At 48.0% G+C, this 24141-nt stretch overlaps 1 protein-coding gene across 4 annotated transcripts in view; it reads right to left on the bottom strand.

Annotated features, from left to right (window-relative positions):
- Positions 1-24141, bottom strand: part of Pde4b (phosphodiesterase 4B) — a 495360-nt gene that overhangs the window by 28872 nt on the left and 442347 nt on the right. For 3 of the 4 annotated variants that reach the window (XM_010605088.3, XM_010605090.2, XM_010605091.2), the window contains one exon: positions 7462-7574. In XM_010605088.3, coding sequence (XP_010603390.1) covers positions 7462-7574 — 113 coding nt within the window. Of the gene's footprint in view, positions 1-7461; positions 7575-10560; positions 10763-24141 lie in introns of those variants that run through there. The other variant, XM_010605092.1, reaches the window with a different exon arrangement.

Below are 24141 nucleotides of genomic sequence, written 5' to 3'. Positions count from 1 at the left end.
CTAAACTTCAGTCTCTGAGGGCTTCAGGTTTCAAAAGTGAGACATATTAAGACCGCAAGTGATGAGCAGAACAGCATGGTTTATAGCTTGAAAATGGGCTCCACAAAGAGGAAAAGATTATCAGGCACCTCCCAAAGCAGAAACAAAAGAAACAGGAGTTTTACTGTCTTCTTCATTTTGAAATAACATAACAGTCCTTTCTTTGTGGAAGCACTTGGCCATTTTAAAGTAAATCAAACAAAGGAAGTTACAGTAAAATAGCCAAGAGACTGAGCAGTTTGGCACCAGCTGAGGGAAACATCACGTACAAGTGGGCAGGCCGGGGGTCTGGCATGGCCCTGAAGAGGGCGCCCGGAAGGGTATGTAGGGGGCACAGCAGCAGTGGGCACAGTGCCCGTGAGAGCATGACACCTCCCGACTGTGGTGCAAGTTGGCTTGGGGTCTTCTGGTGAGGATACCCTGGCCGCCCAACAGCTGAGCCATCTCCATGGGCTGAGCCCACTGTTCCTTAGGTGCAAAAATGTGCAAAACCTCTGGGAAGAATTATGCAAGAGAAGCCCTGGATTTTCTCCCTAGACAACAATGGGGTCGAACTTGGTGGGCTTAGACCGGGATATACTGTGAAACACACCTTGTCCCACAACAAAGGCAAGAAGGGAGTGCAGACACACTGGAAACCCACTGTCCGTTCCATGGGTGTACGGCAGTTCTATCTTTCAAGACTAGTGTTTAGACTTTTAATTGTCTGATTGCTTTTCCCAGTAGAGAATGAGGCTTCTCTTAAAATGCCTTATTTATGAGACTGAGACTATAATGCTCTCTTATCAGCTAGCCAGAGTTACAACCACTCAGATTTACAATAACCTCACTTGATCCCTATTTGCCCCAGAGAGATTAGCCCACTTTGGAATTTTTGAGTGAGTTATCAGAAAGATTGGGCTAATTGGTCAGAATCCAGTGAAGGGAATGGCTGCATGTTCCAATGCAGAAATATTCCAGTTAAACAAAATAGATTAGAAACCAAGTTTATTGCAAAGTACAGAGTAACTTGCAAACTCTTTCACTTCCTAAATTTTGGTAAGAGTAGAACTTGGAATGCTGAATTGCAATCAATAATACAATTCTGTTTTGTCATAAAGAGTAATCAAAATAATGACAGCCAATGAATAAACAACTTAATCTCATTCATCCAAGAAGACAGTGAACAAGGAAAACAGTCTATAGGTTACTTCAAGGATATTTCCCTCTTTGTTATTGCTCCTGAAGCATGAATTCTCATTTTATGATTAAATTGCATGCACCAATGAAAATGCCCTAGCCAATGAAATGATGACCAAAAAAATCTTTTTAAAATAAGAAAGCTCTCTTTCCTTTGTTATTTTGGGGGGAGGAATATATGAATTTTCTCTCTCTCTCTCTCTCCCTCCCTCCCTTCCTCTCCTCTCCTCCTGCATGTTGCTAGGCAAGTTTTGAACTACATTCCCAGCTGTGGTTCTTTTATTTCCTTACCTTGGGTAAGTTATTTCTATTCTTTAAGCCTCTCTTTACCTGTCTACAAAACAGATGTAATAAACAGTAACCTATTTTAAAGGGTGGCTTGAATATTAACGAGAAAATGTAGATAAAAAGCTTAGTGCAGGCCTGCATACAGAGTCTGCATCTGTCCGAGTAGTTTCATTGTTTATCATGTTTATTCTATAATTCTATCAATAAATGCAAGACCTGAAGGAGGCTGGGGAGATAATTGTCTCTATCTTGATAAGAAACATAAACAATCAAATGATTTAATTGTCCTTAATAGCACAGCCAATAAAGGTACAGCTTGAACTCCAACTCATGGCTTGGTCTCACACATTTTTGGCCTCCTCTGCTGTCTCCGTACTTTTATGTCTGTAAATCTGAGCCAGCTGTAAAGAGAGAGACGTTGGACCATGCGTGCCCACCTGGCCATCAGAGCTGACTCTCATTCTAGTCTGCCCTCCAATTCAAGGTCACCTGGCCCATGTGTGGGGCCCAGAAGTGTAAACCCCACTGACTAAAGACACAGAGGAAGCTGTCCTGGGAACTTCCTCTGGAATCAGCCCAGAAGGCCCGACTGATTTTAGGGCTGGTCGGCCTCCTGGATGTGGCACCGCTGGGGGCCCTGCTCTTGCAGCCCAGCCTCACCCTTCTACCCCACCATCAGGAGCCTCCTATGGAAGTCTTCGTGGACCCACTGCCACCGCCTGGGTCCAAGCTCCTCCCACTCGGTCCTCCCCGTCCCAAGACACCATGTCCTGCCCACTTCTTGGCCGAAGCGTCCCTGCAGCACCGTCAAGGGAAGAGCCTACCCAAGCCCTGCAAGTGGACTCAGCCACATGGGTGAAGAATGTGGGTATCCAGCAGTGACACAGTGGGGCCAAGACGGGTGTGCACAAATGCCCCTCTGGCCCGGCCCGTTTACCTCCTGGGCCAGGGGGCAGGCAGCGGAAGACAGTGCTCTCAGGCTCTCTAAGCAGCCCAGGAAAAGGACCCTTCATGAGCTAACCGTGCCAGGGGGCACTGCTCTAATAATTATCTTGGAGATTTGGGCCAGTGTGGCATTAATCCTTTACAACTATCAGTCTCCTGCCTACTATGGACTAATGGAATGGTGAGATGAATCTGTTGGCCATAAGGTCTACTTCCTTTAGGATCTGCTGGATCCAAACTATCCCCTAGTTTCTGACTGTCCTGTAATATGGAAAACAGCTCTCCTCACAGTGGGACATGCAGCCCTTCGCCACTGCTGTCCTGTGTCCAGAAGCCTGGTTTCCAAGTGGCTCCAGGCTGGCTGGTGGTACTGTGGGGCTCTCTTCTGTCCCATCCAAGAGCACAGGCGAGTGGCTGTCTCCAAGCTCAGTATACAGCACTCTGGCACAGCTGCTCCTGAAAAACTGGAAAAGGAAACCTGTAGGGCCAGGACTGACGTCCCCAGGGATGGTGCCCTTCAGAAAGGCCAGCAGGCCTCCCTGTCCTGTAGGTTTCCTCAGCATATGTTTACAGAAGGGCTCAGGCCTGGTGCTGCATTCTACAGAAAATGGTAAGAACAGCACATTCACTGTCCCAAGGAGGCCCAGAGCTTCATCCTGAATAGAAAATTGTCCCAGGGCACAGCTGGTGGAGAGAGAAAGGTTCAGAGGAGGGCATTTCAGGGAGAGTTAGGACAGGGAGAAGTTACCAATCACAGCTTCTTATTGACGATCACGGCGTGTTACTCTGACAAACCTCCGACCTGCAGAGTACCTGTGACCCCTTTGACATTTTTGTTTCACCCAAAAGTCCTAGGAGGGAGCCATGCTTCTGCATAAAAGCAGGCGCAGCATCCCCGGCTCCTCGTCTGTCTGTCCCAACCTCACCTCCCTGCCACTGTCCGGCCGGCCTCCCTCAGCCGCTATTGCTGCAACCCTGTACTTTCCCACTGGCCCCTCCCGGAAGGGGACAGGAAATTCTAGTCCCCTCTCAGCAGCTGTGCCATTCCTCCTCTCCTCCGCCAGTGACGTCGGCTGGCTCTGGTGACACCGGGTCAGGAACTGAGCCACAGTGAAGGTCAGAGGGCCAGGTCACTGTTCATGCGCCACTAGCCAGAGATCCTGCTGAGCTGTTTGCTTTCTTCCTCTCCCTACCGTTTCTCTTTCCGTTCCTCTTTTTTATATTGCAGAGCCCAAGCATCCTGTTTTCAAAACACGGGACTGTTTTGCCACAGAGCAGCTCATGCTCCGGTGCCTTTTCAATTCTTCTAATGCCGGAGGTGATGAAAGTTGAAACACAGAAATTAGCAAGCTGGTCAAAGGCCGTGGTGCCCTGCCACTGAGCAGAACCACTCTACACGTCTCGCCGAAGTCGGGTGCTGGCACAGGGCGCACAGACCTCCCTCCCATGGTGCAAAACAATGCCACTGCCTTGTAAAACTCTGCCCCACCTTACTCCTCTTCCTGTCACATTTTGGAGAAAACGATGTGCAGCAAGAACACACCTGGCTGCAACTTTCTCTCACGTTCCGCAGTTCTGTTTGACCTGGGGCTGGCATTAAGGGGTCAAGAAGACTACAGACAAAGGAGAAGACTATGCTTTTATAAGTCACAGAAATAGTGTTTCAACTCCCTGGGCCCTGAAGTACACTTGGGAAAGTTAATTACAATCTTTGATTCTTGGCATGGTGGTGCACGCCTGTAAACCCAGAGCTTGGAATGCTGAGGCAGGAGGATCTCTGAGAGTCTGAGGCCAGCTTGGGCTCCATAGTGAGTTCAAGGCTCATCTGAACTACAATAGCAAGACCCTATCTCAAAAAACAAACAAACAGAAGCAATCTTTGAGCCACTTGCTCTCCCTCAGGCTATAAAAGAGTTAAGGGAAATAATCCAGTAAATGAAAAATAAAGTCAAACCACAGCCCTGCCCAGATGAGATGAGCAGGAAGGACCACTTATTTTTCCTCCCCAGACTCAGCTCCCCATCATGTGCATGTGGACTGGCACAGGTCACCTACAGGTACCCAAGTATGACACTGGCTCCTGCCTTGCACACTCTTAGGCCAGGCAGTGGAAACGGCTCAGTGGTCACTTAGCAGAAACAGAAGCAGGGACACAGACTTTTTTTTTCTTCAAAACTTGGAGATGCTACTGCTGAGTGATCCTCTACTGGATTTACACTCTTCACGAGGTGCCTTGCTAAGTGCTGTACGTGCACTGTTTCCAACACACAGCAACCTGAGGTAGGCACTGCTTTCATCCCTGTTTCCTGGGTACGGAAACGGAGCAGGTGAGTTGGCCCAAGTCCAGCGGTCAGTCAATGGTGCAGACCTTCTTGGAGCATGATTTGCTACCACTACATCCCTACTCTTCCTGTTCTCCCTCTATAAAACATCTTCACACTCATCTCCGGCTCCGTAACTCAGGTTTGCTGTGGTTCCTTTGATCAGCGACAGTAAGCAAAATAAGACCACGTACAACTACAGAGTGATGACAGTGACAGTGAGGGTGATTTTTAAAGCAGCAACATGGATGGGAACCTTATATCATTGAGACAACCTTCAAGATGGAATGTGGTTTACTCTTCTCAAAGGCAACGCAACACTAGAATACCCCCAAAACTTGAATAGATCAAACTTCCTTTTGGTAACAACAAACACATCTTCTATTGCATTATATCATGCTAGCCACGGTTTACATTATGCTTAAGCTCTACCCAAAACAACTGTCTGAATGGTGAAGATGAAAAGCAGAGAGCAACGTAAAGATCTTTTCTTTTTTTTTTTTTTTTTATCAACATTGCCTTCTGCTGTCAGGTGGGCGTCCTTCTTCCCCTGGATAATTGCTTTGCCCTACAACCTTTCAGCCTTAGATCTTGGAAGTAGGTGGGCCCCAACCTCCTACTGAAGCTAACTGTCAGCACCAGAGGCTCTCCTTTCTTGAGGGTGAGCTCTGTTCCCCCATCGTTGCTTCCTGAACACAACAGCATCAAGGAGAAGCAGAAGCCTGAGGGACCGGAGTCCTCACCAGGACCTACACAGTGTCGGGTGTCAGGGCCTAATCTGCTACTATGCTGAACATGAAATGATTACAAAACGTTTGAAAGACAGGCCAGGTCCAGCGTCAGCATCCCAGACACAAACGCGGTCAGAGCGCCTGGGCAGCTCAACACTCAAGATGAAGAAGTAGTTGTGACTTGTGTTTTTTTTTTCTCCTCCTGCAGGTGGCTTCCTGCTTTAGCTTGGTGACTCCTGCGGCTCACCATGCCAGCAGGGGTGAGACCTTCTGAGAAATGACCCCAAACACCGGATCTCCATGTCACCCGGGTATCAGTGATCAGAACCCAGAGCCCAGGGATTCTGCTGATGTTCCTGAGCAGGCTGACCACGTGTGAAAGTCCTACATGGAGGCCTGGTGTGATTGGAGAAGTTACGCAGGTCAGGCCCCTCATGGGGAAGCAGCTAGTTAGGTTTTACACCAGCCTGGAAAGTCCCAGAATTTAGTCCTCCACAGAGAGTTTCAGAGAAATCAGTAAATGATATTTAAACTTCGGTGTATCCTGTTCACAGTTCCACCCCACTAACTTGAGCTCTGAACAAAAATTTCAGTAAGGGCCTTATTTCTCCCCTTTCATCCATCGATAAACAAAGAGCTCCACAGTGAAAGAGTCCCCTTCTGATCCCACCAGCTTTTAGAATCTCCTAAGGATACTCTGCTTCTTTCTCTGTTTGGGTCCTCTGAATGGGGACCAGACAGCCTGGACCCAAAATGGACACTTTTGTACCCCAGGAAAGGAGGAGGGGGTTCCCTGGGGCCCTCAGCTGGCAAAGGCTTCCTGGCAGGTGTTCAGCGAATCTTTCTCCAGCCTCAGGAACAGACGATCGGACAGTGCCTCGGCTAGACTGGCCGGGAAGCCTGAAATGTGCTCTCCGAGGGTCCAGGGCAGTGAGGGCGAACCTTTCAGAGACGAGCGCCCACAATGCACCCCAAACCACGTATTCATCACCGAGTGCCAACACTGCAATTAAACCCAAACGCTGAGGTTTTAGTTTAGAAAAAATAACTCATACACTAACATCTTTGTCTTAAAAGAAAACCAAATAACACACATGCTGTAGGTTAACCACCACTGGATAGGGTCAAGGCCTTTCATCAAAGCATGACATTTATATTTATGAAACTCCATAACCCTCACTATATATGTGATAGATGCAGTTACTTTCTTTGAGGAAAAAGTACAAACAAAAAACAACAGCCAACAACCCTCACTATATAACTTGCATAAATTAGAACGCCAAGTCTAGGCGTTAATTAAACAAATGATATAATGCTAGATAATTAAAGCTTTGCACAAATAAGTTTTGTCTAGATATTGCAAATAAAACCTTTATTTTTTTCTTATAGCATGGTTTAGAATTGAATTTCCTTTTGAAAACTAGCAAACTTCAGAAAAAATAACTTTCTGTCTCTGGAAAGTATATTGTTTCTTTTTTATCTTAGGTCACGCCAGCATCACAAAAGAAATGGTAGAAAGTCCCCAAATGTCCTTCTTGGAAGGAATTTGTCAAACTGGAAGGCAACCATTTCTTTTCTCACTGATATAAGCAGGTCGAATTATTTCCTTGTTGAAGATATGTGTGTAACATCTCATTGTAGTGTGACGATGCTATACATTTTTTTACCCCATCCAGATCTTAGATTTTTGACCATTGTAAAAAGAAAAAATAAAAACCACCCAGTATTTTCACTTGTGTAGTGATTTGGAAGCTTCATAGAAATCTTTCAGCTTTAATGTATCCGAACAGTATCAACTAAGATAAGTTTGTTTCCTGGAAGTTAAAGCTGGCGGGGCACTGCACGGCTGCTGCAGCACTGAGACAGCAGCTGTGCAGCCCTGGGGAGCAGTCCTGTTCCCGGGCCCACACCTCTGCAGCAGGGACCAGGTCCCCTCCGCGGGCGGCAGCGTCGCTTACCTTGTTGGAAGCCATCTCACTGACGGAGCGGTAGGTCTGGATAGTCTCTAGCTGATCTAAGCACCAGTCCAGCTCCTCCAGCGTCTCCATTGCTAACTTTTGATACGGTTCTTCTGCAAACAAACACACAGGCATGTAGTCAGGCTGCAGCGGCTTCCGGCTGTCCACAACAGAGTCCACGCCGCCACTGCCACCAAGCCCAGTGCTGCTGAAGGTGCCCCCTTGCTCCTTCATTATCTGATGCGACTCCTTCCTTCCAACTCGCCCCACCGGGAGGACAAATCACCGTGGTGCTCTGCCTGCCCGGAGGACTCTGGGGCCAAGTCTACACCCCCTGGCTGGATGAGGTGTCAGTGAGCTACAGGAAACTTCCTCGGAGGAAGAAGGCGGACCCAGCTCTCCTGTGATCATCTGCATAAATGTGCCCTAAAACTGAGAAGCAGCAGCGTTTTCTCAAGATCTCTCTGCCTTAGTCATCCTGGGCTCTTTAGGTCGCGTGATGTCATTTCTGAGCGTTCGCACTCAGAGGAGAAATGAGCACAGCCGTTCCTCACTTTGCTTTTCTCCTAAAGGAAGGAGGCGGTAAGAATCTTGGGGAAACTTTGTCTGATCATTATGTTAAACACTGGGCGGTCATTCATTCCGGGGACGTGTTCCTGTGGGAGTAACTTCGGATTCAGCAAACCCGGACCTGCACAGTAAGAAATGTAGGCTGCTCTTTCCTCCCCTCAGAATCTCTCTTTAATTAGAGGCGAATCAGGTCTCCCTGACAAGACTCCAGTCTAAGAGACACTGTCTGGGGTTTTAGGTGAACACGTTTATGGCCTGGAGTCTTGCAGCTCTCCTTACCCTAAACAAAGCGAAAACTTCCCTTCTGCAAGAGCTAGGATCACAGGGAAATTCTGAACCAGACTTTCAGGTGGAGCCAACTGTGAACTCGGAAGACTTTTGTTCAGTTAAAGCTGGGTACTCGGACAGGACCCACAACAAGCTACACTTTTCTGGAAATATTCTAAGGACACCCTACAAAAATATTATTTTTAAGACATTTTCACCGGACAACTCAGACTCTTTTTTAACTTATGTACAACATGGCATTTTGTATTCAAAAGTCTGTGGGTCTAAAATACTTCAGCTTATTGACAATAAGCCTGTGTTCACAAACACTGAATTAATTGTATAATATTAGATGAATTAATGAAGCTAAAGACAGTTCTAAGAAGCAGCCAGACTCTCACACACTTCGCTGTTTTGGAGGAGAACAACAACCATGAAGTCTACCAAGCTTTCTGGAATGTAAGCATAGAACAGGCACTAATAAAAAATAAAAAATAAATAAAACAATCTCCTCCAGAGCTCTAATATAACATTACTGCCCAATTTAGAACACATTTTTTACAGTTATGCAAGAATCCTAGTAGGACTATATAGCTTTTTATTAGTATTGGATAAGTTTATGTGTATGGTACTCAGAGAGAAGCATGATTCCCAATGAGTGGAACGCCTATTTCAAAGAATTGCTGATACGTGAGACACTTCCGGAAAAACAGGGGTTAACACTCCACGTCTTCTACGTCATACTTGAAAACCCACAAAACCACTGGTGGTAACTTCCTCCATTTTTTTCCACACTCCTCAAAAATGTGCAGATAATAATTGGTGTGTTTTTAATAAAACTCATTTCAAGCCAGACTTGCACACCTCCCTCCATTCTTCCTCTCCACTCCTGCGGCTCTGCCTAAGACAAAGGTCCCCTCCCTCCCTAGTGTCTGAAATATGCCCTGCCCCTTGGTTTCCCTCCAGAAGAGCACTTCCTTCAAGGAAGCTTTTCCGGAAGGGACAGAGCCCTTCCATCCTTATTCCCTGTCCTCCTAGAAAGAAAAGTCCAACCGCTCCCCAGACACCAGGCTTTACTGCCCTGGCGCCTCCATGTTAGGATCTGTTGTCCTCTCCAGCTGAGGTCAGACATTGCCCTGGACAGCAAGGAATACACAGTTTGCTCAGAGCCTGGGAATCAGCAGACAAGCTAAGGACTGTGGGATGTCATAGCACATTTCTTCTTAAGAAGAGGAAGAAAGACATCTCATTTCCACGCTAGCTTCACATAGGAAATACAATAATTATACAAGCAGAGCACAGAGATTTTTTAAAACGGGACCCTTCAAAGATGTAACAATTGGCTGTGGCCACCACAGCCAGTTCACTGCGTGACTCTCTTCTTTCCCCCTAGCCTGGTCCAGTAGGAAACGTGGGTGCCTGGCTGATGGAGGCGTTCATCACCTGCTTTTGCTCAGGCCAACAACAATAGTTTTTAAAGCAAACGTTACTCCATTTTGAAGTGACATTAGACTCGCTGCCTCCCAGATTCTTAATCTGCAGCCAGGATTTCCCTTGTGCCCCACTGGGTGTGGTCACTAAAGCAGGGGGCACAGATATGAATGAGATAAGCACGGTGTGGGGTCCACCCACCTGCCGCGCATTCATACTAGGAGAGCCCTGAGCAGTTCAGGGGGCTGCCACGCTGGGGCTCCACTTCCAGCGCTGACCCGGGAAGTACTTGGAGGAATGGACCAGCGCCTCCCCAGAGGCCCTGGCAGAACGGTTCGCATGTACCAGCTTCGGAGCGAGCCGGGAAGACTGACTCTTTTCTTGCTCTTGCTGTGTGATCCTGGACCTCAATCTCTTTCTTACCTCTGTATGTGAAAGATAAGAGCATTCACCTCGGGAAGTCATGAAAGGGGAAATTACAGCAAGGACCTCGTGGCCGTTAGACGGTCAGTGCACAAGAGTGATTCTTCATGGCCACGACGCAGTTCAAAGCCTGGCACGGCACAGGGCCAGTGGGCGGTCAGTGGCAGAACTGCATCTCCAGCAGGGGTGGACTCACAGTCAGAATGTGCAAATCGTCCGCAGGGAGATTTCTGTTTCTAGAGTTTGAAGACTTTTTTCTCTCTCGTCTACGTTCTCCCTCTGCCATGATATGTTTTTCTAAACTTCTTATTTTAAAATACTTTGAGACAGATGACAGAGAAGCTGCAGGGATAACACAGACCCACATCTTGGTTCCATTAGTGTTAATATCTTACACGATGCTGGTACCTTTGTCCTAATGGATGAGTGGCTGAGTGAGTTCTGTTGCATTTCCTACTTCTTCTGGCAGAGGGACACCACGGGGTAGGTGCAGACCCACCCAGCAGGCCGGGAAGCCCACATCTTACAACCCGGGGGGCACACACAGCACACTAGCCAGCGGGTGCCCTTCCTGCCAGCGCCGGCCTGATGCGCTGGCCCCAGGCAGGCGTGACCCTGGAAGTAGTTTCTTTTTCCCAGTGCCGGCCTGATGCGCTGCGCCCCAGGCAGGCGTGACCCCGGAAGTAGTTTTTTCTTCCCAGAGCCGCAGTGTAGCGCTCCCGGGCAAACAGCACTTTAGGTGACATAGTGTATGCCGAGAGCGCTGCCACCTCTTCGCTGGGTCATGAGCAGGCCAGAGAGAACAAGAGGTTCATTTTCTCCAAACATTGTCTCTGTCCACCCCATTACAGCTCCACCAGCCCAGAATGGGGGCAGCTGCTCCTGTGTCTGCTTGACTGAAAGGAGCACGTGCACCCTCCTGTCCCTGCACCCAGGCCTACCGCAGGGAAGCAGTGCTCACGGGTCGAGCAGAGAGGAGGCTGGGTGAATCCCTGGGCGCTGGGCATCAGAGGGAGAGCGGGGCTGCGACCCCAAGGCTGAAGTAGCTCAGTGCTGCAGCACTCGCCTAGCGTAAAACCAAAACAAGAGAGACAGGGAGATGGCAAGGCATGGAGGAGAGGCCCCACGTTACTGGCACACATTTCGCTGTCCGATGACACCACCTATGAAATCAAAGTTCCAGGATAAATTCTGAGTTTCGGGACAGCAAACCTGGGGCCCCGGGAGCACGGTTGCGTGCTCCTGAGGCTCACGTGGAGAAGGAACACGCTTCCCAGCACAGGAGCAAGGCTCACACGAGCCAGGGCAGGCGGCGCGACCAGAATGCCATGCGGTCACTCCTTGTTGGCAAGATTGTTCCGAGGAAGGGAGCAGGAAGAACCAGCTCCCTTCCCGTCCTCAACGCTTTCCCTCTTTCACTCTAATGAGAGTGGCAAAGGAAGACTTTCTTCTTCGGTAGGTCTGGGAGGTACTGCAATGGACCCTGAGAAACAGGAGGAGCGAAAGATGAATAATCGCAGTGAATACTGATCCGGTGGTGAGGCATGAGGACGCTCCAGGAGCTTCCTCAGAGGAGCCGAAACACAATGCTCAAGAATTCTTGCGACATCTCCCAGGGAGAGACATGGAGGAGGCGTGAAGATCTCTAATTCACTCTAAGGCGCAAACTCAGAAGTCAGAGGTGAAGTTGACTAAAGCAAATGGTTCCCTCCAGTTTCCTGGCAAGACCGTATCTTGAGCTATGAAATAAAAGATTCAGGACAGCGCTGCAAAACACACACATTCCTGGAAATACTGCATGTAAAGCTGCGCCTTACTCTTGGGTCTTTTCTATTTAAAATTGCACAATTGCTTGTCTAAATGCTTTCACTCCCCAGCCTCCCCTTCCCTTTTCTGATCCACTTGACGCAGCCCTTCCAGGAGCCCACGCAATGTTTACTCAGAAACCCTGGTGCAGGTCTCACTCCACTTCATGCTTTGGTGGGTGACCTCCAGCAGGTGACTTAAATTCTCAGACTAAATTTCTTCCCATCTTAAAGAGGGTAAGGAAAATGTCCTATCCTCATGGGGGAGGTAGGGAGGAGAATACACACAACAAGCAGACAGTAAATCTCCACAGTGCACCTCTGCAGATCTCCCATTTGTCATCACAGAAGGGACAGAGGTGCACTGTAGAAAATGAGAAGATCACAGAGTAGTAAATCTCCAACAAGTCTCATGTTTTTACCAAGATGAGTTCCCCGTTACTAACTCCTTAGTGCTCATGGCTTCGCATGTGTGTACATGTGTGTGTGTCCACAATAGAAACAGAATCAAATAGAATCACGAAGTACAAACTGTTTCTTTTTTCTGTTTTAATAATTTTTCAGGTCACCTAATATTTGGGCTCATAGTTGAATTTCTTTGGTCTTCCCGTGCAAATCCTGTAGCAGTGTGTGCATGAGTGTCCAGTGAAGAATGACAGCAGGAAAGGGTAATCAGAAACCTCTCTTGGCCACAAACATCTGTTCATCTGTTTGTAGTCAGAAAATATGGGAAGGGTCCCAGCAGGCTGAAGTCTGGGCTGAGCTGGTGACAGAAACCAGGCCCGAGGAAGCCTCTGCAGCCCACGTACGAACGTGCAACTTTATTTCTCCACCGGTCTCATGGAAAGGTAGGGACAGACGCCCTTTATGCGACATCATTTAACTTTGAAACTGCACATCTCATCACTCTTAGTACAGATGAGGAGATAGGCAGAGGGACCCGTGTGCTCTGTCCTCAAATACACAAAACTGGCAAGCGAAGGCATCGCTGTACACCCCAATGCTGCACATTTCCTGCAGACCACATCTAAATGCAATTTTGTTACAGCTCTGCAAGTACCAGAAACATGGCTGGCAAGTCTTGCCCCACTTTCCACTTGAAGAAAGCACATAACAAATGGAAATAGCTTTCTGCTCATGGGCCCCACAGAACCGGAATTTTCCTGTTAGAGGTGGTAACCATTTGCAAGGTTATATTCATCGTTAAGTGAATCAGAATTATCACCATTGTGACAGTGGGGATGAATCTCCTACAATGAAGGCTAAGCAAAAGAACCCATATCCTAGAATGTATATTTAAAATGTCTGGGGTAAAAACGAACCCTTGATTTGAGAAGGCAAGGCAGTGACCTCTCCTGCAGGCGGTGACCAGCAGGGCCTTGAGGGGCTTTCAGCGGGGTGGGCAGTGGTCTGCTTGTTGGTCTGGATACTGCTCGTAGGAGTCCATTTTCTGAAATTTCACCGACTTATACACTTGTCATTTAGGCACTGTTCTCTGTTTCTGGTTCTCTGTGCAGGATTTCAACAGAGTCTCCTGCAGGGAAAGCTTGGTTTATCGACACAAGGGCAGGATTTCTTAACATGCTTTTCCTTTCCTCGGGCTGAGCTATGCAATGCGTGCCTGTAACAGATTCTGAGTGAGTGTCACGCCCCTGATCCACGGTAACAGGAAAAGAGGGTGATCTCCGTGTGACACAGACCAGGGCGCTCCTGCTGGATCTGAGTCAGTGAGGGACACTGGTGTCCAGGAGCTGTTTAGCAGTCCGGACCCCACCACGCAATACCATGCGACCCTACACGAGAGAGACTCCACTGTTCCTCTGTTTCTTCACCCATGAGATGGGAAGACCGCGCAGGATGACAGAATTCAGTGAATCACCCCGTGCGGAGCATTTGACACACATCGGAACTTTTTCCTCCCTTCTCACACCTTTCTCTCGCCCTGAATCATTTTCCCAAGGGCAGATTTATACATTTGATAGCGAAATGCAGTGAAGTCTTGCCGTAACCCGAGGGACAGGAGCGTATGTAAAGCTGGCCATGAAATCCCTCCCACTGCAGCACACACAGGCACTGTCCCCTTGGTACTCATCTCGGGTTAGAGCTGCTGGTTTTCTCTAGCTCCTAACAGACACACCGCACAGTGGTGCATCTGACCCAGTAAATGTACACTAAGCTTTCATGTGTTCATTCACTCCACAAAAGTGCCCTGAACGTGTACAGCTGGCCCGGGTGCTGGGTTACAGCACTGCGGCAGACGTGGAGGAAGGGGCCCTGTCACCACACTGAGTGCTCCCTGGAGACCCCTCCCCATCTCCAAGGGTGAATCCACGGAGTGGGCTCCTTCCCCCTTCTTCTGAGCCTTGGATGTGGACTCACCACATTCTTTACACTTGCCCTATGACTCCAGCCTCACACACGAGCTTTCAGCCCACAGACGTCCTTAGTCTGTGTTTCCCAACAGGCCTCAGTGCCTTGGAGTTAGCACACAGATGTCTTTCTTATATTCCTTTCCATGATGTGATAAATACTTGTTAAAATGTAAAATAGTTTTGTGCTGGCTTTGGCAGCACATAAACTAAAACGTAAAACAGATTCCTACATAAAGAGATCGGCTGTCCTTATTTAAGGGTGTTAGGCTGAGCATAGTGGCCTATTTACTTGATGGTCTTGGTTATGATTTCTCCCCTTTCTAGTTAACAGTATCTTTCTTTGTCATAAGCTGTTATGTCAGACCTACAGATTTTCTTTCAATGAATGTTTAGTAAGTGAAATACACTTGTGTTGGAGTGCAATGTGTGAGGAAGGCATGTTGTTCTAACCAGAAGTAACACACTTTTAGAGTAAATGACAGGAACCACAGAGCACTGGTGGACTCTGCAGTGCAGTTCTTTCAGAGGGAATATATGTGAGCCCTGTGTGGCCTTATTCACGTGTCTTTACGAATATGCAACTTTGCAACTGCATCTAACAGAGAATTCGCTGAGTGGATTCACTGAAGGACAGATACACAGCCAGCCCTCAAGGGAAATAACCTGGAAAAGCGGGTCATTGCCCCAGTCTTCAGTGAACTCCTGCAAGACTAGAAATGAAACCAAACCTCCAATCACAACTGGCTTTTGTACACAACTTGACAGCTGGCCAGACACTTTCCCTCGCATATCTCATTGTTTCTGTGAAAAGCAAATCCCGCGAGGCAGAAGTCATGATGATGATGACACACGTTTTCCATTACGCATGGGAGAAAATGGAGGTTCAGGCATGTGTGACATTGTACTCAAACTCATAAGATGAGGAGAGAAAAGAGGGAGAGGTGGGGCGAAGTGCAGGGAGAAGGAAGAGACACAGGCGGGAAGACAGGGAGACAGAAGAATCTAAATTCTGTGGTCTTGTTTGACAAATGGCCCATCTGCTCTTTCTCCGACCACAGCCAGCCTCCCGAGGGCTCCCTTTTGCCCTAATTCCCATTCTTTCAATGACTTTGTCCTCCCAAAAAATGCTCTCCTGGAAACTCCCACTGCGGCATTTACTCACTAATCAGAATCTACACTCACTACATTAGAAACATGGGCCTCTGGCTCAAGAGAATGAGCACCTGTGGGACTTGATTATCCACTGTGCAGGCACAGAAGATCAATGACACGGAGGAGACGGCGGCAATTACATTCTGATTATTTATCTGACAAACACAAGACAGATTTGGTTGGACACATGATCTCAGAATTAGACTGCTAAGGTTTGTTTGTACTCTGGCACCACATTCGTCCTTATCTAAACTTGGAGAAAGCTTCCTTTCTTCTTTCTCTCTCCCTCTCCCTCTCCCCTCCCCTCCCTTCCCCTCTCCTCCCTCATCCTCTCTCTCTCTCTCTCTCTCTCCCCCACCCCCGGATCTTGCTAAGTTCCTAAATTGCCCAGGCTGGGCTCAAACTTGCCATCTTCCTGCCTCAAGATGCTGGGATTACACTACAGGTGTGAGCTACCACTCCTGGCTTGGAGAAGTTTATTAAGCTGTCTAGGTCTCAGTTAGTAGTGAGAATAATAACTGTATCTATTGGTATGTCAAATCTTAACTGATGGTGCAGTAATATTAAGAGCTGGGGACATCAGGAGGAGAAAAACCACAAAGGCAGAGGTCTCGTGAATGCATCAGCAGCCCTAGAAAAGCTGCAGAGAGCTGCCGTAGCCAGGTCCTTGTGCCCTCCTGTCCCTCTGCCCATTAGAGGACACAGCCCGTGTCTTCTGAGGATGCATCTCTGAGGACCACCCCGGCAGGCACGGCGGCTTCCGCATGCTGAGCCTGAGCTGCCCTGGTCACGCACTTCAGCCTCCAGAACAGTGAGAAACACACTTCTGTTCTTTGTGAATGACCCAGGCTCACTTTGTTCTAGCAACAGGAATGAACTCAGAAGCTTATTTTGTAAATTGCCTACAGGAGTAGGAGGTGACGGGGCTAGGGCTGTGTGGCCGCAGAGGAGACAGAGGGAGGATGTGAGACGTTCATGGACCGAAACTATTTGGCCTCAAGGGTGGTGATTTGGTTGATGACCAAAATTCACCATCATACCAGTGTTTTAGGCCCAGAATTGGGATTTGTATCCGTGTATTTTGAGTTCATTCAGCTCATATGAGTCCAACTCACGAGAATCTAAATAGCGGATCGGAGGCCAATGCATTCACACACACACACACACACACACACACACACACACACACACGGCAGTTATTTACACAGAAGAGATTTCTGCCTCCTGGTTGTGCCATGCTCCTCTCCATTAGACATCAGATTCTAATCACAGGACCGCTCTGGAGGCATAAAATCAGAGCAGAGCAGTTGGCTGCACGGTTCCAATAGGCGCCCCCCTGAAGCCCACCACGCGCAGCTGCGCCAGCGAGACGGCGGTTGTTTCTGTTCACACACTGCCACCCACCTGAAGTGTCTCTCCCAGCTTTGTTCTCTGGCTGACTCTTGCTTAATTTCAGACACCACGGCCTACGATGGTCTCCTACACACTGGCTTCAAAATATCCCGAGAAGAACTAACTCCGTCCTCTGAAGTCTCGTGACACCGTGCGCAGGCCGCTTTTTCCAACAGATCGTATTTTATCGCCAGTGGCTTTCTCCCTTCTTCGATGCTTGGCGATCATGTCTTAATGGCTGGCCTTTTACACAGAGCAGCATCTATTCTCCACGAGTAGCTCCAAAAATACTCACGGTCCCATCAACTTGCTCAACGTGTCAAAAGATGGGCAATCACCACAAGGAAAGGGCTTGTTGAATTGAAGACGTGACATCAAAAATTCTTGTTCTTTGTTCTTTCTTGCAAGTGTGCAGACAAACCACTTTATTTTTGCTGATCTATTCAATGAGCAATGTGTGTCTTTTGCATTCTTGGTTAGATTTCCGGAGTAGCCAGTTTTTACATATGGAACACTCTGCCTTTCTGTGAGACGTCTTCACATTTACCTACAGATTTCAAGACTTAACTCTCACCGAGTGGCTGTATTTAACAAACTTCTTACAGGCTTCTGTGCACTTCATGTTACTAGAATCCCAAATGGGTTTTTCAGCTGTCACAAGAAAGATACAGGCAGAGTTCAGAGTCTACTAGAGTCTAAGACAAGGAGGAGAGGGAGATCAGGAGAGATTTAGAGGCCAAAGAATGGGTGAAATTCTGATTTTTTTTTTTTTCTTTTTGGTACCGGGAACTGAACTCCAGACCTCATGCTTGCAAAGCAGGTGGCGGAACCACTGAGCTAAATCCCCGGCCCTGGGTGGAATTTTGAGAGAGGCAAAAATGAAGAAAGCAATGGACCAGGTGAAGAATGGGATGAAGTTAGAAACGTGTCCCAGCGATCAGTCTTGCTTGGGAAGGACAGGTACGTCAGTCCTGTTTGGTTAGGGCATTTGGTGGAGTAGAGCAGGAGAAACTCACAAAAGTAATAAAGTCACAGCCGGATCTTGGAGAGCTTTTTAAGTAAGGAATCTTACTTGATTTGGCAGGTGATGTGGAGCCATTGAAAATTATTCAATAGAAGAATGGCATGCACAAAGTGTTGTATAAATCTTGTAAGACCATTTTATAGTCGCCTAATGCTTTGCAGTTATAGATTGCTTTCTTAGGTCATCTCTCCTAATCCTCTTCATATCTTGTGAGAGATCTGCTACTGTCTCTGTATCACAGAGGAAGGCACAAGATTGAGGAGTGCCATGTCTGAGCCCAGACCCACAACCAGCAAATGCAGATCCCCAGACCTGAGTCTAGGCTGAGTCTAGGGTTAGTCTTCTTGCTCTCTGCAATGCAGTGAGAAGATACATTATCGATCTGATCACCATACAGTTGTAAGGTGCAGTAAATTATTAATATCAGAAATTATAATTTGTAGCAAAACATAGAGCTAAAGAATCAGTGAGGTTTCAAATTACGATTCTATCACAGGGATGCCAAAGTTATTTGTACCTAAGTGTAGCTCCACATTTAGAATGAAAGTTGTCACAGAGAAACAGAGGAAATGTATTTGCTGTTAAGCATAAATATGGTGATGGAGGAGGAAGAGGAGGAGGAGGAGGAAGAGACTAGAGGTTTTCCAATCTGCTGCAACACAAGCAGCTGAAATGACATCCATCTTCCCACCAGAACGTGTCTCTCCCCAGGGCTACCTGGGGCGATGTGCGGGCTTACACAGGAGCCCTGGCAGGCCACGTCTGAGAGGGGCACTGCCTCTGATCTGTGCTGTACGGAACGGGCGGCCTGCTATTGCACACAACCGATTGCAGTTCACACGTCATTTTCCAGTTGGCTCATTTTCTTCTGCAAGCAGAAGAATTAAAGTTATCTCTATTTTTACAAATGAGATAATTGAGGCTCATCAAGGTGAGGATCTGGCTTTAGGAGCTGGCTTTCCTGCTAATTCTCAGAGCAGTTAAGACGCGGTTAGTCTGATGTGAAGTGTGCTGCTGGGATAACGTAGGACACGGTAAAGACTGTGTGCACAAAGGACGGAAAATAGCGAAGCGATATTTACATTTGATTGCATGTTGAAATGGTAACATTAACTCAGGTAGTCTACATTGTTAGAATTGATTGCTCCTTTCTGAGTACTTCCTGGAAAATTTTAAATTCCTCAGGAGCTGGCACTGTATTTCTGTGGGGCCAGACAGTCCCAGATCGAACAGCAAAGGCAAGATGTACACGCTCACCCTGAGGTCTCCATTCCTTCCACCATCAACGCTTGCTTTAAAAACGGTGATGCAGTGACGGGGGTAGCCAATGTTTATTGAACACTGGTCACTGTTTCTTTGTTTGTTCATTTTTGGAGACAGGGTCTCACTTTGTAGTCCAGGCTGGCCTTGAATTCCTGGTGATCCTCCTGCCTCTGCCTCCTGAGTGCTGGGATTACAGGTGTGCATCACCATACCTGGCTGGTCACTGTTTCTAAACACTTTAGGTCCACTTAATCTCTAGCATAATTTGACAATATATTATTTTATGTATATTGGATCATTTTATTTTATAGACGAGAAACCAATTTGGTAACTTTCCGAGGACTGGAGGCTTCCTCAGTGGTCTGCGTCCTGAGCTGTCAATAAACCAGCTCTGGGGCGAGCAGGTCACAGTGAGACACTGGACTGGCACAAGTTTACTCCTAACCTGCATGTGAAAGACCCTGAACATTATCTCGCTTAATCCCTTCAACAACCCCGGGAAGCAGTTATGATCCCTCTGGCATAGGCCAGGCAAACTGAGCTCAGCTCAGGGAAGTTACACAATCTGCCTCTAATCACACCACAAAGTACAAACTAGAGCTCGTTTCTTAATCCAGCCTGAGTACAAAGTCGACCCTTATCAGTACAGCAGACTCGGAATTCCCTGGGGCCAATGCACGGGCTAAGCCCTGAGTGCATGTGTGCATGTATGTGTGCGTGTGCGTGCGTGCCTGCAGTCTCTCCAGGGTGGCCTCTTGGCCCTGTCCTTTTTGCAATTGCTCTTGAAGCTCCTGTCCCAAATATGGAGCCCACCGGGTTTGATGACCACTGTTCTACCTGGGCCTACTGTTTTCAAACATAGTTTCCTCCAACTCCTACCTCCTCCTTCACTTCTGGGAGCTGACTTAACAAAGGAAAACAACAATATTTCTCTCAAGCGACCTGCTCCATGGTTGACTATTCATCTCACACTCACCTTAGAACCTGGTGAGCCTGGTTTTATTCAACAAAGAGGAGACAAATTCCGGAGAGATAAGACAGCCAGTCCTCTTAAGGCTTTTTCAGAGAGTATCTGAGCAGCCTGGGGCTGTGTCTAATGTGGGAGGGGTGGGAATTTAGGAGAAAGTGTAGGGAGTGAGCAGGAGATTCAGGGACTCTTGGGGTGATTTGGCGGGGTTGAGAGGCACAGCGGGATGCTGAGGAAGACACAGAAGGGACTGGCTCTTTGGGTTTGGGAGTCTGTGTGTGCGTGCTAGGAAAGGTTAACTGTACGCTTTTCTGCAGCCTCTGTGGGTTGACAAACAGTTGCTTTACGGGACAGATTCAGAACTTCCAACAAAATATAAAATTAGGCCCAGGGTTTCATGGCAACCCAACTTGACTCAGTAGCAAACAAAGATTATTTGAGAATCAGAGAAGCCAATGCAGAGTATGTCGCAGTTAGCTCGTTTTCCTGTGGCCAGTTTCTCCTAATTTAGCAGGACTTCCGTGCCTGTCCTAATTTCCCCTGGTTTGTAAACTACGTCACTTAACACAGCTCCAGACTTTAGGAAAACAAAATTTTGTATTTCAGCAGTGGTTTTCTTGGCATCTCTCCCTCTTAAAAATTTTACTTAATTCTGATTTTTCCTTCTGACTCTTCAAAAATTGTAGCAAGGGGCTGGGCTTGCTTTTTCCCTGTTTCTTCTTTTCCAATGTGGTGTCTACCACAGAATAATGCAGGGCCTGTTTGAATGCGATTAAAGATTTCAGTGTTTGGTTGAAACCAGTGTTTACCAGTGAGATCCTGCCAAAGTAAACGTGCAAGCTAGGTAGAAAGTGCTGGCTTAAATCAATCTTCCCCCAGACACACATCCAGACGAAGACTGAAAATGTTTTGCATGTCCCTCCTGACGTCCTGGTCTCTGTGCCATCTCCACACACACACAGCAACTGGACTCTGATTCAGAACATCTCCAGTCTAAGATAATCTAGAGAACAGAGTCCTAGAGTAATTGTTTTAAAGCTGTCCTCTCCTTACGCAGGGTTTGTTGTTTATTTGTGTTTTGTTCTGGCATTTGTCACACAATGTTGTGCTATCCAGTTTAAAAGCTTCCCTCACATTTGAAAAGGTTGAATTCTTTGGCACAGTAGTAAACAAGGGAATACTCATCTGCTTTTAAAAATAAATGGTGCTGCAAATCTTACTGCAGAAACACAGCACCCACATTGGGAGAGTCAAGTTGGTCTGCTGAGCGATTGCTTTAACATAGCAAGCTTGCTGAATAGAGCTTGTTCACCAACTGGATTCATTGACTGAATGAATTATAGCTACACTTTGAATGAGTTTCAAATAGGTGTAGTTTGGATTCAGAGGGAGCTCTCTGGAGCCCCAGCTGGCACAGCCCACAGCTTGAGCAGCAGAAGGGCGTGGGAGCACACGCAGCGATGGAGACTTCCAGGCCCAGGCTCAGAACCAGGCCTCAGGGAAAACCTGAGCTGAAGGTTCCCATCCTGCACTTCCACCTAGGTGGGGAGAACAGGTCTGAACTGGGGAGCAGGGAGCGATTCCTCTAGAGAAAGTCCACTGCAGTTGCCAATGGCAGGCCTTGCACAGAGCCTGGTAAACAGCAGGCGTTTAATAACCACTTGCCTGTGAGCAGGCAAAGCAGTACGCCTTGGCTGCCTGTAGTGTGCAGAGCCGAGTGTGGAATTTTCCACTCCAGACTTAGGAGCAGGAGCATCATCTATGCCTAGCAGTGATCGAATCCCTTTCGTTCACTTGCTCTAATTGACTCCAAACACTAAGAGCTCCGGCACTGAGACTGCAGCACTGGAGTGGGCAGCTAAGACAGGTGATGCTGGTTATCACAACCAGCCAGGCAAGTCCCCAGGGCCTGGTGGCACAAGCCTGCCTGAGAGGCTGAGGCGGGAGGATAGCAAGCTGGAGCCCACTGAGTGACTTAGTTAGAGTCTGTCCCCAAACAAAACATGTAAAAAGGGCTGGGGGAGGTGCTCAGTGCAAAGTCCCTGGGCTTAATCCCCAGCACCACAAAAATACAACAAAATCCAAAACAACAAAATACTAATCTTCAAAACAAGCTGGAGTGGTAGATTGATTTATAGATGGTAACAGAGCAGGTGGGAGGCGCAGGCAAGGTGCCCTGGCGTCTGGACTTAGTAGCAGGTCATAACTGGGGATGGAAAGAAGAGAGTCCGGGGGTCGCACAGAGCAGAAGACCACTCCTCACTGTCCTCCCACGTGTGGTCAGCAGGAGTAAGGCCAGACTGGGGGCTGCTGACTCCCCAGAGCGGCCTGCCAGCAGCCAGGTGGGCTGATGCCCTGACAGAAGGTAAGCAGGAGGTGAGCGGGAGGCCTGAGCACTGGCTGCAGGCACTGGAAGTCAATTGCTGCTGCACCAGAAATTCCTGCACAGGGGAGAGGCCTGGGGAAGGAGGGAGGCCTGGACAAGCAGGCTGGCTGGAGTCTGGAAGAGACTTCTCATGAGGAAACCACTGAGGTGGTGACCCCAAGGAGAACCTGCTCTAGGACTCTGCCCAGAAAACAGTGCGGGCTAGAAAGGTGTGACCACAGGGTGGAGAGAAGAGAGGAGCTGTGAGCAGTGCCAAGAGAACCGAGACATCTGCATAAGGACCAGGCACACAGGAGTAGGGACAGCGAGGTTTCCAGCTGAGGAGTGGGACACAGAGCAGATGGGGGCGGAGGAAAGATGCTAATCTGGACCACGCCGAGTTGGACCCGTTCCCACAAGCTAGAAAGGGTTAGGGTGGCTCCCCAGGACTTGGGCAGAGCCCCAGGCAAGGCATGAAAAGGAACGTGATGCCCGAGGTGGCGTGTTCTCCCGGAGGGAGAAAGGCAAGGCACACGCTTCCTCTCCTCCACACCCTCCCCTGCAGCTCCACCCTCCCCAGTCAGCACCCAGTAAAAGTGAAGCTTCGAGTGGTAACGACTTGAATGATTTCCAGCTCTTTAGAGCAAAAGCTGAAGGCAGATTGCTTCGTCGACAGCATCTGGAAGGAATCAGGCCAAATCCTCCCAGATGGAAAAACCATTAAACCCAGAAACCCTCAGAGCCTGGCCATATTTCACCAAGTCCTCCATTCCCAGGTGATGAGTACCTAGGTGGAGAGAAAGGAACTAACATCACTAAGAAAACACAAGCATTCCTTTCATGAAGCAGGAGATACAGGAAACAGTAGAGAAAGACTGTTCAAGACTAGGACAAATTACTTCTCCCTTGGTGGAAGTTTTAGACCAAGTTTCCTAGAGGAAGTTGTGCCTGGCAGGGTTTTAAAGGATGTATAGAAGCTCGCCTGGTAAGAGATAAAAGATACATGTATTCCGTGCAGAAGGAACGCTTACCAAAACGAAGAGACTTGACACTTTGTGTGCCTGGAGATGCTCAGGGGTTGAGCAGCTTCATGGGAATCGAAGGTGGAGGGGGAAAAGCTACAGAGGGAGGTAGGCACCGTCAGAATTTTAACAGGGGACCAGGAGATTTAGAAAAATTGAAAGCATGAAAAAGCCACAGGGGCTCTGACAGACATTCTACAGAGTTTCTGTCAGATTTGGAGATGGAAGGAGTACGACAGCCGAGCAGCAGTGGACTGTGAGGGCCAGGCAGCCACGTTTTAGGCTGGTGGGCTACAGGGTCTTGGTTGCAAATATTCAGCTCTGCCAGCTTAGCACAAAAGTGGCACAGACGATACACAGACAAGCGCGTCTGTCTTCCAGTAAAACTTGACCTGCAAAGCAGGTGGCTGGTGTAGGGGCCACAGGTCACTGTCCTGCCACAGAGACTTTCTGAGATCTTGGAATCACCCCAATACCTGGGGTAGACAGAGTGACAGACTTTCACAGATCCTTACCCTCATCTTTGCAACCTGTAAACATGGTGTGTTGGGGGACAACAGAGAGAAAATGGTGTTCATGAGACAGCCCTAAATATAATGGGTGACTATTTTGCATTACTGGGGGGAG

Source organism: Fukomys damarensis, unplaced genomic scaffold (assembly GCF_012274545.1).
Source record: "Fukomys damarensis isolate Sample0158 unplaced genomic scaffold, DMR_v1.0_HiC HiC_scaffold_33, whole genome shotgun sequence".
NCBI classification, from domain to species: Eukaryota; Metazoa; Chordata; class Mammalia; order Rodentia; family Bathyergidae; genus Fukomys; species Fukomys damarensis.
The sequence above is the reverse complement of the archived record's forward strand: the minus strand, read 5'-3'. Positions and strand labels throughout refer to the sequence as shown.